General features: G+C 32.6%; 1 protein-coding gene across 1 annotated transcript in view; it reads right to left on the bottom strand.

Moving 5' to 3' along the window:
• Positions 1-3327: 3327 nt before the first annotated feature.
• The window catches only part of LOC123714258 (connectin-like), a 77374-nt gene continuing 62060 nt past the window's right edge, over positions 3328-18641 (bottom strand). Inside the window, exons 2-3 of the mRNA XM_045668460.1 lie at positions 4607-5645; positions 3328-4395 (exon numbers count right to left, since the gene is read on the bottom strand). Coding sequence (XP_045524416.1) covers positions 3923-4395; positions 4607-5636 — 1503 coding nt within the window. The 5' untranslated portion in view covers positions 5637-5645 and the 3' untranslated portion in view covers positions 3328-3922. The remainder of the gene's footprint in view (positions 4396-4606; positions 5646-18641) is intronic.

Here is an 18641-nt window from a genome sequence, read left to right as displayed (position 1 = left end):
TTAGCTTAATGCAAATTGGATTTATTTTTTAAAAGTTACAAGTTAATCCAAGATTTTGTTTCGCGGAAGATAATGTGTTTAAATATTCTTAGTAAGAGCATTAGCTCTGGGGTATGTTGCGCCGCAGTTAGTTAGCAATTTTGATTTAATTTGTATGTCCCGTAACCCTACAGTGGAATATTGTGTTGGTCTATTTATTTAATGTGTATTTACTTAAGATGTTCTAGCATATATTGATCCAGTGAATACATCGCGGCTATAGATAGGATTTAAATATGGCATTTCAATAGACTATAATAAATCTGTCATCCTGTTGCAGTAGTCTCTTGTTTATAATTTTTCAGTATTTTCTTATTTTTATTACTAAGTAGCATTTTTAGACGCTACTTTATGTATCGTAGAATTAGGTATTTTAGATGTGGATACTTGTAAACCATTGGTATGGTAATTTATATAGATGACTGCCTAACCCTGACTTGTGCTAGGTGTTTAGACTTCAGTGCCTAAAGAAGAAAGCATCCATTTCTTCATAATTTCCAAACGTTTTCTTCAATCATCGGTGGTACAGCTATCAATGTCAGTAAATATATAAGGTTTATTTTAACCAAAAATATAACCTTGTGCAATCAAACTCTGCACTAGTACTCTGTAAAGATACAGCAGTCCTAAAGAGTTTGTTTCTTACTTTAATATGGATCCTTTGATGTTCGTAGCGCTGGCATTGAACCGGGTGACCACGGTCCAAAAACGCAATATGGATGTAATTACCGAGTCTGTTCTTGTAAAAAATAAATCAGTGGCACTATAACCTGTTTAGGTTTGGGCCTCAAATTTCTGTATCAGTTTCACGATCAATTATGTGATCTCCTGTGCCTGTGCCTGACACACGCTATCGACTTTTTGTATCTAAGCTGCTCACTCACGTTTCGTAATTCCTCACGATATTTATCACCATTTGAGCTAATGTTAAATGCGCGACAAAATGGAAATCCAATTTTGCACAGCCGGCGAACAAACCTACGACCTCAGGCATGAGAGTCGCTCGCTGTAGGCGCTAAGCCAACAGTGCTGTCTGTTTTTGTAGGTTTAAATAAAACAAAGTCTTCTTAACATCAACCTTTATTTAAATTTATAGAATACATTAAACGAGTCATTCCGTATGCCACAATATACATTATACCTAAATTAATATGTAAAATAATATTATGTGGAACAAATTTAAATAACAATATTAATAAGCCGTATTATCGCTCGCCGTTATACATTTATGTACGAATCGTTAAGTGGTTTACTGTTAATTTTTCAGCTTAATCAATGTACAATACATTAATACAAGCAACAATAAAAATGTTTTAAAATTTACCTAAGGGGTAAAACCGTTGCTTCATCATCAAATAGAGATGACGAAGTAACATAATAGCGCTGCTCCAATGTATAGCAAATTTATCGTCTACATAATATTTCTGTCCCTCTGGAATAAATCTTCTTAAGTCAGTAAGAGGAAAAGTCTAGTTTAATAAGTATTGTAATGAAGGCTTTTTATTGAATTTATTTATTAACATTGACGAAGGTTGATAGCGGAGCTTCTCTATTGAATATTCTCAGTAATTGCAAGGAAACGTCCTACGCATTAAAGGTTAATAGATAAACAGTTGAGTGAATTTTATTACGCGGCCATATTTTAACACAAAATGTTCTTTGTATTTTTTTTTCGCAAGCAAGGTTAGTTGCCATGGTATTAGACGTCACTTATGTCGTCAAAAACAGAATGGGTCTTTGTTACGCTTACGAAGTTTTATTACATAAATTGTAATTATCTGTAGCTAATGTCTTATAAAAAGACGTCGTTTGCTGAATTGTAAGCCTTTGGGCTTTTTGATGTCCATTTTAGTAAGTGTAATTAACATGTTTATACATTTTATAATACGCCCGAGTTTAAATTTAATAATTGAATAGAAATAGAAGAAACCAAAATATATTGTGTCAAGAGTATTCTAAATTCCTAGCTAAGTGAATTCGAATGGGTTAAAATTTTAATTTTGAAAATAGTATAAGTTGAAAATAACTACGAAGAGGATTTGAAATGAAAAAGCGATTGTGCATTCACTGATGGAAAATTTATTCTAAAATTACCGCAACCACAGAAACGTTAATTAAAATTCAAGTTTAATTAGTAATGGACGTTTTGCGATCGTTTTTGCAGATTGAAATAACATTTTACTAATACGGTTTCTTTTTGAAATATTTAAAATTGTGTTTAAAGTCCAGTATTTTTAAACTTAATAAAACATTTTAAATAATCTCGGTTGGTTGTAATTTTAGCCAAAAATTAAATTAAAGACTCAAGGGTATACTCAGATTCGTATCTTAAATTTCTTAACGTCAGATGAAAAAAGTATCTTTGTAAGCTTTATACTAATGATTGTTTATCGATGACTTTTCTTTACTTGGGATAATTATATCTTAATCAAAGATTCCGCTGGTGGATGCCAGACCATTTATTTTTGATAAACCCAATCATATGCTAGTTTAGATTTGAATTCCAAGTTTTGAAATAAATCCACTCTCTATGCTAAAATACTACAAAATAACTTTTCCCGTTTCGTAGGTTGTAGTGTGAAAAGTTTTTTTCATCACGAGGTCAAATGGCAAATAAAATCAGGAGTTACGACAGCTCCGTTCGCCAAATATTTTGTTATTTCAGATAAAATCTCTAAACGTCGGGAGGGCCTTTTAGTTAAAATTGCCTGCTCCCTACGAGGTCACGCATCTCTCATTATCATCACTAACTGCGATAGTTTGTCCTTTAATTTGGTCCCCTTAATTCTCTACATAAGGGTACGGGTCAGAACTATTACGATGAAGAGACATTTTTGAAATTCGTGCCGAAATATTCGCTTTAATTACGAACTGACGAACATTGAACGAAATATGTAACTAATTTAGAATTATTTACATAAAAATTGTTTAATACATACAAACAAAATGCTTTTAACTATAATCTCAGCAATACAACAGTCAAAAACGATTTGATTACGTTGAATATAGTAAATAATACTATTTATTCATGGCAATAATATGGTACAAAAATATTATGGTAGTAGTAGAATTTTACATTTTAAATTATTAGTCATATCAATTAGTCAATTCTTATATTATTTGTATCATACATATCATATCGTACGTTATCAAATTAATATTAATTATAGTGTCTCTCGAAAATAATAATTTATTGAATAATACCTAATAGAATTAAAATATACAGAGTCATTTCATACATTTAATTGTATTAAAAACCATATATTACTGTATACCGTCTAATTAGACAATATTTAGCCGCGTTTTACATTTTAAAGCTAAGTTACACTGTTCTATAGATAGATAGATAGATGTGATACTAATTACATATAATTTGATAGACGACTCTGACCACGAATGTTGCATACAGATGACTCAAAATATAACATTATAGCATATATTTACAATAACTATAGTAATAATTTATTATTTAGTTACACATCTATTATTTACAAAACGAATCTTTATATAACAAGAAAGATAAAAAAGAAAAAGTTTCTAATAAAAACAACATCCATGATAAAACAATTATTTCTTACAATTATATCACATTCTTTACAAAATCTCTATATTATATTTACAAAAGATATACATACAGATAGATTAAAATATCGATTATGTACATTTTCACAAAGGGCAATTTGTAAGGAACAGAGCACAAAGAATCCCATTTATAACTTAATCTATTCAATAATATTGCGGTGAACGCGAATGACAGGCTATTTAAAGAACAAAGCTATTCATGTGAAACTATAATTTTTTCCACCTTTTATTAAATTTACTTATAAACAAGACAAATAGAATGCAATAGGAAAATTCTATCGCGGAAACGTAACAAATATCTTTACCCCAACAATAAAAGTAATGATAGGAGGAAAACTGAAATATTTACGCCGATCGTCGATATAGACGATGTTGTGATGAGATTCCTATAATCCTTCGCTTCGTTTTGAGACGGGTAAGTGTAGGTCCTATCGGTTACGCTCTTAACCTCGGCGGGACAAGGCAATAATTCCACAGGAATTTGTAATAACGTTCTTTCGTTATCACCTCTCACTTTCTTGGGTTCGTCTAAGTAACTTTCATCGATTTCATCGTGAAACTCTTCTGTATTTTCGGCATCGTCTTTTATTTTATCGCTATCTACATTATTTTTCGTATCAATTCTCTCGTAGTACGTAAAATGAGAATTGGGTAACAGAGTAAAGTTGAATTTACAGAGAAAATTTTCTAAAGACGTTCTCACTTTAATGCTTTTTGCCTCATTACGCAATTTGTGCATCCAAGCCAGGTGGCAGTCGCAATCAAAATCGTTACCTGTAAAAGATAATTTCATTTTAATTTTTCTACCCTAATAAGCATTTAATTACTATTTCCTTTCCAACTTAAATTACAGTTGGAAAAAAATGTATTTCACATTTTAATTTATTTAATTGCCTACTGAAATACCAATGGACGCTACAAGATATAAATTACAGATTTAATTTTCTACAGTGTTGTATTTCAATCGTTTATAATTCCGTCTTACCTTCTAAAGAAATTTCACTTTTTTGTAATTTGATGTTGTCATAAATCGGACGTAGATTATCAAATGTGAATCTCTTTAACTTATTATGACGTAGGTTGAGTGCTGATAATCCTCGTACTCCTTCAAACAGCCCATCAGCTAATGTTATTAATCTGTTATAACTTAAGCTTAACTTTTTCAACTGAGATAAACCATCAAATGTCCTCTGAGCTAGTTCGTAAATTTCATTATAATCTAGTAGGAGCTCCTGTAGGTTCCATAATTCGATAAATGTAAATGAATTCAATATAGCTATCTTATTTCTTCTTAAATCTAATCTTTTTAAATTAGCAAGTCCGTCGAAACATTCCTTTTTCAAGTCGCTTATATTATTTCTATCGAGCTCTAATTCTAATAAATTAACAAGATGTTTAAATGCACCATCCTCTATAACAGTGATATTATTACTAGTTAAGAATAGTTTTTGTAGTGCTGGTAGATCGTAAAAGGTTTCTGTTTCTAATTTTTTAATTTTGTTCTCATCTAATGTTAGAACTGTTAGATTTGGTAGGTTGTAAAAAGCGTGTCTATTCAAAACGACAATTTGATTTTTTGTTAGCGTCATCTCATTTACGGATGTTAAGTTAGTGAATGTGTAACTTTCTATTCTAGGTATAGAGCTGTATTTAATGCTAAACTGTGTTAACTTTCGCAGGTATCTCATAACTCTGGTAGGGACAAAGCTCAAGCCGCCATCTGCGCGTACATTGAATGCGAGAATTTCGATATTCATTTGCGATGTGAAACTTGCCCACAAAGGGTCTGTTTTCTCGATTCCTCCATTGAACACCCAACATTCTGTTTTAGTGGCTTCGTTGATATCTGGACTGTGTTCGCAGTAGCAGTGTACCTTTGAATCCCTGTCGCTGATGTCGCAAATATTTATTGAGGTTTGAATGACTTTTTCCTTTTGCTTTCTTCTATTTGCGTGCAGGGAATCGATTGCGATGAGCAATAGTAGCAAGGCAGCGGGTATCCTTTGAGCCCGCATACCTTTTATCTGAAACAAGAGAATTTGAAATATAAAAAACATTGCCACACATTGAATCGAGTTTTATACATTATTTGTTTTAATTCTGTTGCATTGTTTTTTTTTCTGACATTAAAAAATGACAATAGGAAAATACAACATTGAATGAAATTAAAAAAAGTAATTTATTATAACAAAATCACTCTCTTTCAAAGAAACCTACGTTAAAATTATTAGTATAATTTGATAAATTAATATTTTGTAGTTCCTATCATTTAATAAGAAAATGTATTATTAAAAAATAAACTAAGCTGTGTGATCTAGAAAACAAAATAACTATAAAAAAGTATTAAAATTATCGTTGTATTTGTGTTATCCTTTTCACGTTTAATAGACTTGTATTCAGATGAATAATTGCATCAAGATTTGTTTAGATTTTTATGACTATTAACATCTAATTAAGGTAAATTAAATAGGTACATTAGATGAAATTAAAAACATAAATTAACAACTAGGGTCACAAGACTGAGCTGAATTTTAATTGCAAAAAGGTTTAACCAGAGTTAGATGGACTACAAGGGGTTTCTAAGTAGCTTTAATTAAAGCCCTAATTGAAAATGAAATTTAGTGTTTTTATTAAAGTGGGACTTAGTGGAATTAAAATATCTACGCTTTACTAAAAGTAGCATTAAATTACAATGCTTAAACAAAAAATTCAGGTAATTAGCAAAACCTAACTTTTAATGTGACACACATAATTACAACTATTAATAATTTATATACAACAATAACATAATTTCTTCTTTTTTCTTGAAGATTATAAACCTCAGGCATAAATTAAAGTTGGTTTGGAAATTAACTTAAATCATACAAATGTTATATTTATTCATATTTTCACCCTTCACTACAAAAAAATATTGGGCCGTTAACATTAAAATGACACATTTCTGAAAAGATATTTGCGACGGTTTATTGAAAGGACTGTCTTAAATAGTTTCGAAATTTATGAAAGTATTCGAAAAGTGTCAAACAAAAATTTAGAAGTAATTTATGAGATACATCGTGTCTTTAGATTCACGATGACCATGGTAGTAATATACTAGCCAATGGACCATATTATCTTGTATTTTTCCGTACATAGCTCGCGTTAGCCGACACCCTTGGCTCACGCTGAGTGGTTTTGTTAAGCCTAATAGACCGGCCTACGAGCAATTTGATAAAAACAACGGCTCGCTGGTTTAAAAATTTTCGCTTCAATTTATGAATAACAAGTAAAATTTTAATGGATATACAAGGTCGTAAAAATTTTTAGCGTTTAATTACATTGGGTTATAGAAAGTTAATTTAAAATTAACTGAATGAAAATCTGGCTAAAAAAATCTTGATGAATTCTTATTTTTTATGTATTTTTTTATCATTGTTAAAGAAAAATAGATTATATAAAAATGTAATACGTACTTAAAAGATTTACTTGCTAAAAACAGTCTTATTACGGTACAATTGGACTGTTTTAACTATAGTACTGCCGGCTGCTTCACAACGGAAGAACAATAGGAAAGAGACAAAGGAGTACTTTAGATACAACTTTATTCAGTTTTTATGAATTAAGTGTGACTATTAATATCATGGAAAGTGTCATTCCTCTTCAAACGTTTACAAAGATAATATAACTATTTTTATTTCTAAGCTTCATTTCCTTTATTATTAAAAAAAACTTCAAGCATGCAGGCTTTAGCGATCGGATCAGCCATTATTTGATTATCTGTGTCATATGGGCAAGTAGGTGATCCTCCTGTTGATCACACATGCCGTTGTGTTGGGTCTAAGATAAGCCGAGTTCCTCACGATGTTTCCTGAAGTGATTGACCACCCCGTGACGGCCCAAGCCGATTCTCACAGGAGACGCCCTTACCCTAGTAGTGGAAAAAACGCCCATTCCGGCCAAGCTACGCTCGCCAAAACAGCTCAAACTGTGTAAAGGTCCTTAACGGCCACAGCGAGATTCCATTCCAAAATAAAAAACAACATAGTTTCCTTCACCGTCTGAGTGAATGTTACACATATAGAAAAGTTCTAGGACGCACAGCCAGGGATCGAACCTACGACCTCAGGGATTAGGGCACGCTAAAGCCACTAGGCCAACACTTATATAGTTTTATCACTACTTCTATAAACTGTAAGCTATGGTCCTAAGTACTCTAAATTTACTGTGTGTAAGGTTCACCCACTTTCCACCTGTCACTACGTTTTACTTCACCGAACGAGTAAAAATAAAAATATCAAAGCTATAAATGATTCTCTAATTACCGTTTGAAAACTGCACAATGTCAATTCCTTTGTAGTCAACCCCTCGCAGTTGTGGAGTTAATTAAGGGGCCATTCCCAAGTTAAATAGTTAGCTGATGCGCAAATTGGTTAGATTTCATAATAAATTGTGTTAGCGCTGACGCCGGCTAACTCTATTACGTGGAAATTGTTGGGTTTGTCGGGATATTTTATTTTGTTAAGACTGTGGTACTGCAACTGACCTAGAAGCTTGGAAAGAACCTGACTGGTCTTTTTGTATTATTCAAGGTAACGTCGTATTCAAAAAAGTAAGTAATAAGTAGTAGTAATGTAATTGTTTTTATGAATAATATTTTATTACGGGGTAAATAAACTTTCTTTGATTTGAAGGACTAAAGTTTTCTAGTTTATTGTTCGTTATGCTTTTGTATAAATCTTACATTTGCTTATATCTTTCGGGTATGGAAGTTAAAATAATCGAGAATATCGATGAGAAACGCAATTATTTATGAGAATTCAACCCAAGATGACTTGATTATACGCCATCACTACGCTTCTTGATCATTTTTTTTACACCAACCCGAAAGTTTTGTTCGCTTGTTGGTCCCTTTATAAGGTTAGTAAAATGAGTTTTTAAAAGTCGGCCTGCACATTGTAACGCGAGACGTTGATATTTTGTTAGTATTATGGCTGGGTAGGCTTAACCAGAATTAACTAAATGAAATATTCAAAGCGTACACAACTATGTAAAGAAACTGTCAGATATAAGAGGCATGGACGTCGTATCGTAAAATCGCATGAGCGTAAGCTTCAGTGCAGGCAAAATGGCTGCCATGTGTTGGTATTTCAGTTTTAGATTATACAGGAGCCACGCGAAGGCGCAGTTTAAATAACATACTCTTTATACATGCTGTTTATCGTTCGTTTCTTTCATTTATTATATTATTTGACTTATACAAGCAGTACTTCAGTAAAAAAACTAACAAACACACGCGAGAAACCAATCAAAACAATATCAACTTCAACTGGAAGAATAAAACAAATATGAAAAAAACACATTCCAAAACAACACAATAAAGAAGCCTTTCCAGCGCGGTGAACCCGCGGGAAGATCAGACCACTGCCCTCTGACAAAAAACAATATATACGTATATCTAGCATCGCTCAACACCAGGACTTTAAGAACTCCTGAATCACTATCTAGGCTACACCTCGAAAAGAGTCGCAAACGATAGAGAACAGTGGAAAGGGTTAGAGGAGGCCATTACCAAGAAAACAGAACTCGGAAATATACTGTACTGAGGATTACACAGTATAAATTCTATATTATTAATAATATACGCAAGTACTTTGATCCTGAGATAGAACTGGTTGATCGATGCCAAAACAGTACAGAAACAAAAGACGAAATCGAAAACGAAAAACGAATCATAAATACATGTCTCTCTAGAACAACGACAATGAAACGAAACTCAGCATTGTGTCATTTTGTTTTAAATTTCCCATTACTACAAATTTGAAGTACGACGGACGAGTGTAAAATATTATCAGATTTTTACTTTCTCTATCAACAAACCCACCCTGTAGTTTAGTGATAGCACATAATGGAAAGGTCTTCTATGGTTATGGCTACAATTTAATGTGAATAGAGGTAGAGAAATATATAGAGGAATTTCCTAGAGTCTAGACTTTAAGGGAGAGGTCTAAAACTGTCTTTAATATGTAATGTCGTTTGTAGAATTTATTATCAAGTTAGAATGTTTTTTGTCTGTGTTTTATAAGTTTATAAATGGTAAATTTCATAAATTTCCAGTACAGAACTTTCACAAATAATTGTTAAACACCACAGATAATGTTTTATAATATTAAAAATATAAAGTATGTCGATAGTCTCTCTCTCAGTCTACTTAAATGAAAATCAAAGCTTTGAATAATTGAAATATAGCCGGGTATTTGATTCGGCATCGAGCGCAAGCTTTCCTTTACGGTTTCATGAAACAAATCAAATCCGTATACGCAGTGTCGCAAAAGAATAAAAAAGTGAACGTGCTGCAAATTATTTTTATCGAATCGAAAACCCGAGCACAAACGCTTCACTTTGCTCCGTGTTTTCTGGAACGTTTGAAATCGAAACGATTTTGAGGAATGCTTTATATTAGTTCCATGCAAAACTTAACCTAGACATTATTCTTACGATGACTCGATTATTCGAATGCATCGGTTTAATTAATTTCTATTGACCTTATATTAAACGATTAAAGTACCAAGTTTGCTGCCACGCTGTTATTAAGGACCGTTTCGGCGTGATGCTCACGCTCTCCATCTCTTATATTCCATCCCTTAATCCTAAATCTTTCTTTATATTTCAAGAAGAAATCAAAACTTTTAAAAGCACAGTAATAACCTAAGTCACTCAAAATTGCATCGTAGAAACCACAACTCTTGGCGAATCTTTTAAGATCTCCACATTTAGGTTATGAAACTTATAAACACTAATTTATTATCCATATAATATTCATGATTCATGTGCATTTTCATTTTATATTTGTTTTAGTGGATGTAGTTTCGCACTTCTTCCACTCCACCAAGGTATAATGTTAAATAGTACCAAACTAACCTCAGTCCACGCTTTAAGGCTGCTAATTATCTAAGGCAAAATTGTTTGTGTTCAAAATTATTTTGACTGATTGTTTATATATAATATACAGTTTATATATATAATAATATTTAGTTTTATGTCGAGTAGTTTAGTATCTACAATAATAGACCAAATGAATAGGCCTTCTACCCCAGGAGCTTCGGCCAACTACTGGGAAATTGCTTGTTGGAGAACAAATCAGAGCACACACGTACGCAACAGTTTTGTTTGTTTGTATACTAAACAGTGGCTTTTATGTGGCAGGACAATTGCCATATAAAATTCGTCAAGAGAGAGACTTGACTATTCCGTCAGACACTTAAAACTCAAGATAACAAACTTCAATTGTAATCTGCGCTTTGAGATTAATAAGATGCTCAGCATAGGACCTGTATTGAGAGCATTTTGAAGAGAATACAATAGCACGTTGCTTATTGCCTCAATAGTACATAAATAACTAACGAGAATGTTTTCTGTTATACCAGCTCGATAGCTGTAAATGATTTACCGAGGCTACCAGTACCAGCTTGGTAAATATTGAGAAATAAACAATTAGGTAATAAATACAATTAAGATCTTGTCAAAAGTTACTACAAAACTACTGAAAATTAGTTTATTAATGTAGTGTAAGACCATTTTGTATATGTCTTCTAGAAACAAAAGCTTCTTTTATATTGTTTTAATATACTATAACTCAAAAAAATGATAGTACAAAAATGTACGCAAAAGAAATTCTAACATCAACGCAAGTACAGTTATGAATGTCAGAAAAGAAGTTAAATTAATTATAACTTTACAGGTACTACCAGTTCGGAAGTCAAGGGCGTAGAGTGGGCAACAAGAACTGGCCAGAAACTCTTAATCGCTAAGTTTTGAGTCATACAAATTGTTTGAACTGGAGCAAATCAATGCCTAGGATTAGGATCATTTAAATATTCATCAAATTTTTAAAAAGCTTTGTTGAGTAATTTGCATTTATCGACAGCTTTGAATTTATTTAGTGATAATTCTCTAATTTTGCCTGTGAGATTGTTTAAATGTTTGAATACAATTTTCATAAAAGGAGTGGTTTATCTTCTGGAGACTGGTTGTTCGTACGCTTAAATTACTTGTATTTCGAGTATTATACTGGTTAAAGTCACCGTTAGTTTTAAAATCGTTTTTATTTTTTTGTACATCCACATTTTGTTGTACATTTTTGCCACAAGGCTTCAAGAATATATTGACTAGATAGTGTCATAATATTTAATTGCTTAAACTTATTCCGTACCGACTCCCTTGGGGAAACAATAAATACACTAATATGGATTGAACCTCTGCGTATCGGAGAATATTTAATATATTATTATTTCTCGCCAGCTCTGGACGCTTGAAGGTATGAAATTATCTATGGCTATGCGTAGATTGCGATGAGGATCTCTGATTATACGCGTGCTTGTATCGGTTCCATAGCGGCAATACCGAAATTGATCGACTCATTAAGCACATCCAAATAGCTACATATTCCCTGCTCGAAATGGTCCCGTCCGTCATAAAATGATATATTATGCCAGAGGTTAACTATTAAATAAGGTGTTAATATTTGTTTGTACATAAAGCCAAAACGGCAAAAGCTTGGTATAATCTTGGAATAATTTATGAATATATTATCTATGAATATTCAACATTTCAGTTTTGACAGTCCCTATGTATCAACTTCAAACTACGTTTAATGTAATTGTCGACACCCACATATATATAAATTGAATACCTTCTAAGAAATCTCCGGTATTCGAATTTTGGCATCGCAGAGCGTGAAATACCTTTAGTCGTCTGACTTTCTGTTCAATGATCTCTAACCGTCTGGATTTCCTCAAGGTTCATATCTCGTCCCTTTACTGTTCAACTTATGCTTACTTACTTACTAAAATCAAGGACACATCCACACGCTACACCCGTCGAGCGAGTTTGCTTATCTTGCCGAAACCGCGCACAAATTATTTGAAGAGGTCGATTGGGTATGAGGGTGTGCAACTGTTTAATCGGTTGCCATCAAAAAATCGCAATATTGGCGTATTTGTCAGATTCAAGGGGGCATTAAAAATGCATGTCAAAGTGAATGTAGTGAACTAAAATTGGGACGTGTATCTCGCTCATAATATTTAGTTTCTCATGTAAATAAAATATAATTTTGTAATGAGAAATAAAGTTCTTTAAACAAACATTACTTACTTCCACCTGCAATACTTACTCCAGGTTACCTGATGACTTGAAATTGTATAGGCAGATCAAAATTCTGTTTCAAAAAGACCTAGATCAGCTTATAAAGTGTTGTAATTTCAACGGTATAATCTTTAACGCAGACAAGAGCTTGGGGTTACGCTTCACTAGGCAATGCTATAAGCGAAGTTAATCACTTTCGTGACGTAGGGGTTACCTTAGACGGTAAACTAAGCTTCCACTTAGATATCGACAACATTACCAGGAAAAATATTAAACCTCTGGGTTTCTTCTTACCCAATTACAAAGCTCTCAAAAAACCCAGCATTATGATTGCTTTATACAATAATCTTATGCGAAGTACTCTGCAATAATTTTTAAAGATAAACATGCAAAAAAGCATCTTCTGGCGAAAGTCCACAGCAGTTGGTTAAAGTTAAGTTGTAGTTAAAGCCACTTTATAGTCGTAGGGATGTGCTGGATGTTCTGTAGCTGTAAAACCTATGCAATCATATGATGGACTCACCTCATATCTTGTTTAAATTAGCATTTAAGATTTGAGATGTTGCAAACAAGCGGATACCTTTATCTCCACGGGGCACACTAATTTGGGGTTTTACGCTTGACTAAACAGAATGTCTAGATTGTGCAATGTGCAGGGCATACAATCTTGATATTTTTGCGATCGTCCATCCGATTACTCGATGGGAATTCTGTTATTACTTTTGTTATTTTATGGAATACCTTAAAATTAAAATATTTTGTTGTAATCCTTTTCTAATATTTATCCATATTATAGGCATTATTATAATATAAGCAAAACGTTTGTGCTCGTCATCTACACTTATTAATTATCGAAGCTTCACATTGGTTGTATAAATAGTCTCTTTCCTTTTTTAGTTTTTTGTTTATAAATAAATAAGTAATGGTAACTGAAGAGTACTGTTAATGAATTGCATATCTTCCTATGATTATAATTTAATTTTATATATTTGATCATTATTAACAGTAACAATTGGTTATATAAAAATATAATTAATGATTATAATAATAATTGTTTATTTGCCATGATAGTGGTATAGTGGTTAGATAGATCAACTACAAATATCCGCATAATCAGCCATGTATAAATAAGCATGAAAATGTCATATAAATTTTAATAAAATAATGTCAAAGATTATTTACAATCGGTTTCAAATATATGGTCTATAGCTTCTTGGAAGGCAATAAAACAGTTTTAGAGCCATGGCGTAACAATTTTTTGTATACATCGTGGTGGAGCATGCACCACCATTAAATAAAAACTTAATGTCTGTGATAAAATTAAATAGTATGATTTATGTATTCAAGTGTGTATTTATGTTAAAATACGTTAATTATTTGTTTATTGCATAAGGATAGTGATAATATTATTTATGTTAGAAAGCAGAAATGTAAAATTAATATAAATTTCAAATGTATATGAAATGTATGCATGCGACATGACAAAAAGCCAAATCCACTCAGTTAAAAGCAAGTTGTGGTTAGCCGGTCTCCGGATGACATACATCAAATGCATATTCAATTATTAAAATCATTGACTTGGCGAAACTCCAGCGAGATGTTACTCTCAACTTATATTTTAAATTATTTTGATTTGTTTGAGTTTGCAAAATATATGTAAAGTACAAGGATACTTTGCAGAGTAGATACGTTATTTATTTAAGGAAATGTATTTTAAACTACATATACTTAATTCCTTTTGTCGTAGCTTCTGCCGTAGACTGCTTGTATTTGAGGAACGCGCGAACCTCGTGTACACGGGTTTAAATTTCTTTTTTTTGTGTATACACACATTGGTGGCTGTTATCTCAAACATAAAATGATTTCCTCAACTGAGCGTTTCTTAAGGTATTTTTTTTCCGTACACTACCACTATGTGGAATCACTGTAGTATTTCCAAACCAATTCGACTCAGGGTCCTTCAAGAAAAGAGCTTACCTATTCTTAAAAGGTCTCGCGAGCCCTCTGGGATTGAGAATGTGCGTGGGCGGCGGTTCATTGAATAATTGTAATGTAGAGATAGGGTAAAACTTGCTCGTTCTCCTCAGAACAAGGCCTCCTGGTAGTTTTGCTCTTTCGCGAATTTTTGTAAACGTTTTTGACATTCATAAGGATGCGATAACACGCATCTAATCTGAATAAACGCATTTTGATATTGATTGAATTTGGTTTTTATCACTACCTCAGATCAAAAACACCCAAAGCATCTCTTTCAAGCTCTGCCTTTACGCTTTTGGATGACCTTTCAAGTCGCTATTCTTTTAAGAGTAACAAAAATAGTCCAATAGAAAGTCAGATGATTTTAGCTATTGGATAACTTTAATATTAAAAGTAGACATCACATGAGATTCAGCATCGAGACGTAGCTAGTAGCATAAGGACAATTCTCTAATAAAAATGTTTTATTTTTGTAAAGTAATTTTATCTTGGTCACACACATAAGTTGTTGACCTTGATTGGAAGTTGAAAAATACGTGTTGAGGTATAGTTTTATACAGGTTTCTACGTATACTTTAATTCTTTGTTTGTGTCGTTATCGATTGTATGGAAAAAATTATATGATTAATTATTTCGTAGTCGTAGAACTAATAAAAATTATATAATAACAAACAATAACACAAAAAATATAGCCAGAGATGGAATACATAATATTTAATTACAAAAAGGTTCGAATATTTACAAAAGGGAACAAAACAATAAAAATTATACAATGCATTCATCTGATACCTAATTTGACTGTGTATTGTGATGGTGTAAAAGTGGAGGTAAGCACGTGAAGGTGTACGCTCATGATGCAGTTGATTTTGCTATGAATATTCTTAATACTACTTTGAACCATATTCCGCGATAACTTAAACAAGTTAAGGGTTAAATATTGGTCGATGTCTGACTGTGCAGCGTAATACAAGACTGAGCTTTTGCATAGTTAGTGTTGATGTGAGCAACATGAAATAAAGCACGATTACGAGTCTGGTACGCAGTAACAAGGAAGGAAAATTTGCAAGAAGGACAAGCTGCAATTAATTTTATTTGAGTTGGTTTAAAGCAAATAAAAGATATAATTTATATATAAAAACACTTAACCCTTCTTGAATTACACTATCCTGTTCATAAAGGAAGATGCAGCCGTTTGGAGGTCTTCTTATACGATGTGTAAGGCGATATACGATACTTCTTGTTGTATTCTAGTCTTATGTTACAGAAGGTTGTCTTAATTCACAACGTAAATTACTTTTTTGATGTTTTTTCGTTTTTTTTTTGTATATTGACGTATTATATATAATACAACTGGACACAGAACTATGTCCTAACTTATTATTAATATAATCCTAAATTATTAATATAACCCTCAGTTTATGAAAAATTATTCAGGCCGAATCAAGGATGCGAACATAAAACATGAAGGATATGATTTACAATCTCATTTGTGAGTGGGCCAGACGTTTTAGAAATGCTGCCTCGGTGCCTGCCCCATGTCTGTGAAAACAATAAAATTGAATGATAGCCGAAGCAATAATCTCTAAAATTATTATAATAACATCTGGAATGACCATTGAATACAGTTGGAATCGTTAAAGTTTTGTTTTATTATTCAAAGTAAGTTGGGATTCGGCGAAACGTACTTGGCGCGCACTGTGGGTGAGTTTTAGCTATTTGAATGCATTGGTGATACAAATATTGATAGTAGAAACCTATATATGAGCTTCATTCTTAACTGTAGTTTGACTATTTTCTTAAACTTCCAGAAATAATTAGCTTATATGGCCATACGTCATACTCGTGAACAGGTGCTTCTTGTGGTGACTGGTCAGACTTGAATTCGTGAATGATAGTTAGTTATATCGACTATGCATTTTCGTGTTGTTCCATCGAGAATGTAAGTGCGTGCTCCTGTTTACCATTCATACTTCTATTAGAGGACAAATCTTTGTTTTTTTTATATGTATTACTCAAAATGGTGTAATGGTTGCAGCAGTGGCTTAGCTAGGAAACCAAGGGCCCTGGGGCAAATAAAAAAATGGGCCCCCAGTGATTAGGTATAATCAACAAAAAAAAAATGAAATAAACAAATACTTTAAAAATGCTAAGCTACTTAAGCTCTTTTTGTGCACTGTACGTTGTTCCTAGGTCATCGGGGTGCTTTAAATAATAGAGAATTTTTAGATTAATCAGTCGCGTATAGTGAACAATAGAATATGAGTGAAATAATGAAGTGCCAATTGCTATGTACCGAATGACTGCAATTTAACAGTCAAAGAGAGAGCATACGACTAGCTATGCTGTCAGGGTGTAACTCCGACGACTTAGGAAATCATCACGCTTATTAGTGATCTAAATGTACAGCCATGGCATGTACATGACATGCAGGGCAAGTAATAAAAATATTAGATAGTGTCACTGTTTACTGACGACGTTAAAAGTAAAATAAAAGGAAAGAGAAACAACGATACCCTACAAGTGCCGTTAAGGAATCCCCGTAAAAAATTATCACCGTTAGTGTTAGCAACAATTTACGCTGTAGACCATTAACAATCTCTTGCCCGCGGACCTGAATTATGTACCTACTCCAGGTGACTTGTATATTATCGCGTTACACAATAAGCTGTAGCCGAAATCTATAGATTTGACACGATAAAATTGAACCACTATATTGACCAGTACAAAAAAGGTTATTGATATTAGCTTACTTACTCCAGATACACATAACTTTTGAATTTCTCTCAACTGACTTGTCATGAATAAAGTGAGGTTGCAACCTATTTATTACGGAAATGGGAGAAATTTCCAAAAGTTCAGTTCCATCGAGATTTCTGGATTGGATTTCAGGGCCCTCTGAGCTTGAGGGCCTTGGGGCACTGCCCCGCCCTGCAGCTCACGAACATTTAGTAAAAAACTTTATTAAAAAATTATTAAATTAATTAAAAAAAGGGCGATTAAAAAAAGGAGGAGAGTTTATTGACAGTTCTCGACGGTTTGAAGAAGAAGAAGAAGCATTTAAAATGTATTTCTTTATTGACATTCATAAGTATAAATTGCGTTACCTAACTGAATAAATTATTTTGAATTTTATGCTATCAACATGTATTCTCGGTTTAGGTTCATACTTCGCTAGCCTCTGTTAGCAAAGTAAAAGGATGATAAAAATCCTGTGAATAGACAGTTAATATTTTGCCATTTATTTTAAACGTTAATTTAAGTATTTTGCGATGTTACACGTAAAAACGTAGTGCGTGCTGCACCTTATTTTGTAGTCGGCAAATGGGACCGGGTAACTTTTGGCGCGACCCATCTAAGTCAGGAATGGGTATAGTTGACTGACTTGAATAATTTATGACTTGGTACGCCACTAGTCTCGGTTAAGTCGAAACAATCTGTTGGATATAATAATGTTGTTATGTAAAGCTGCTTATGGCGATTATGTTTTGTTTTTTAAAAATGTTTATTTATCTGAGGTATTTACAATTTTAAGTGTCTATTATTGATTTCTAATAACGAACTCGGATAGTGTATATACCAAAAAAAATTGTATTGAAATCATTTTAATTATTAAAATCTTGTTGGATTATAGCTTATAGTCACAGTCTACGTTGGATAGTTACAATTACATTGATGACGTGATACCCTGAAACGCACTAACCATGTTATGTTACTGGTTAGACTGGTCGAGGTTTCGCCTTTTACATCGGAGAAAGGTACCTTCTTTTCTAAGCGCAATAAATTTTCATAGTTCTCTACAAAGCCTAATATTATCATTAAATATTAAATACGGATTTACGAAGGACCTATTTCTTTCTGCGTACTTAATTCTTAATATGTTCTTACGGTAAAGGAAAACATCGTGATGGAGTATTCAGAATAAA

Source organism: Pieris brassicae, chromosome 9 (assembly GCF_905147105.1).
Source record: "Pieris brassicae chromosome 9, ilPieBrab1.1, whole genome shotgun sequence".
Lineage (NCBI taxonomy): Eukaryota > Metazoa > Arthropoda > Insecta > Lepidoptera > Pieridae > Pieris > Pieris brassicae.
Note: the sequence above shows the minus strand (reverse complement) of the source record. Positions and strands in the feature narration are given on the sequence as shown.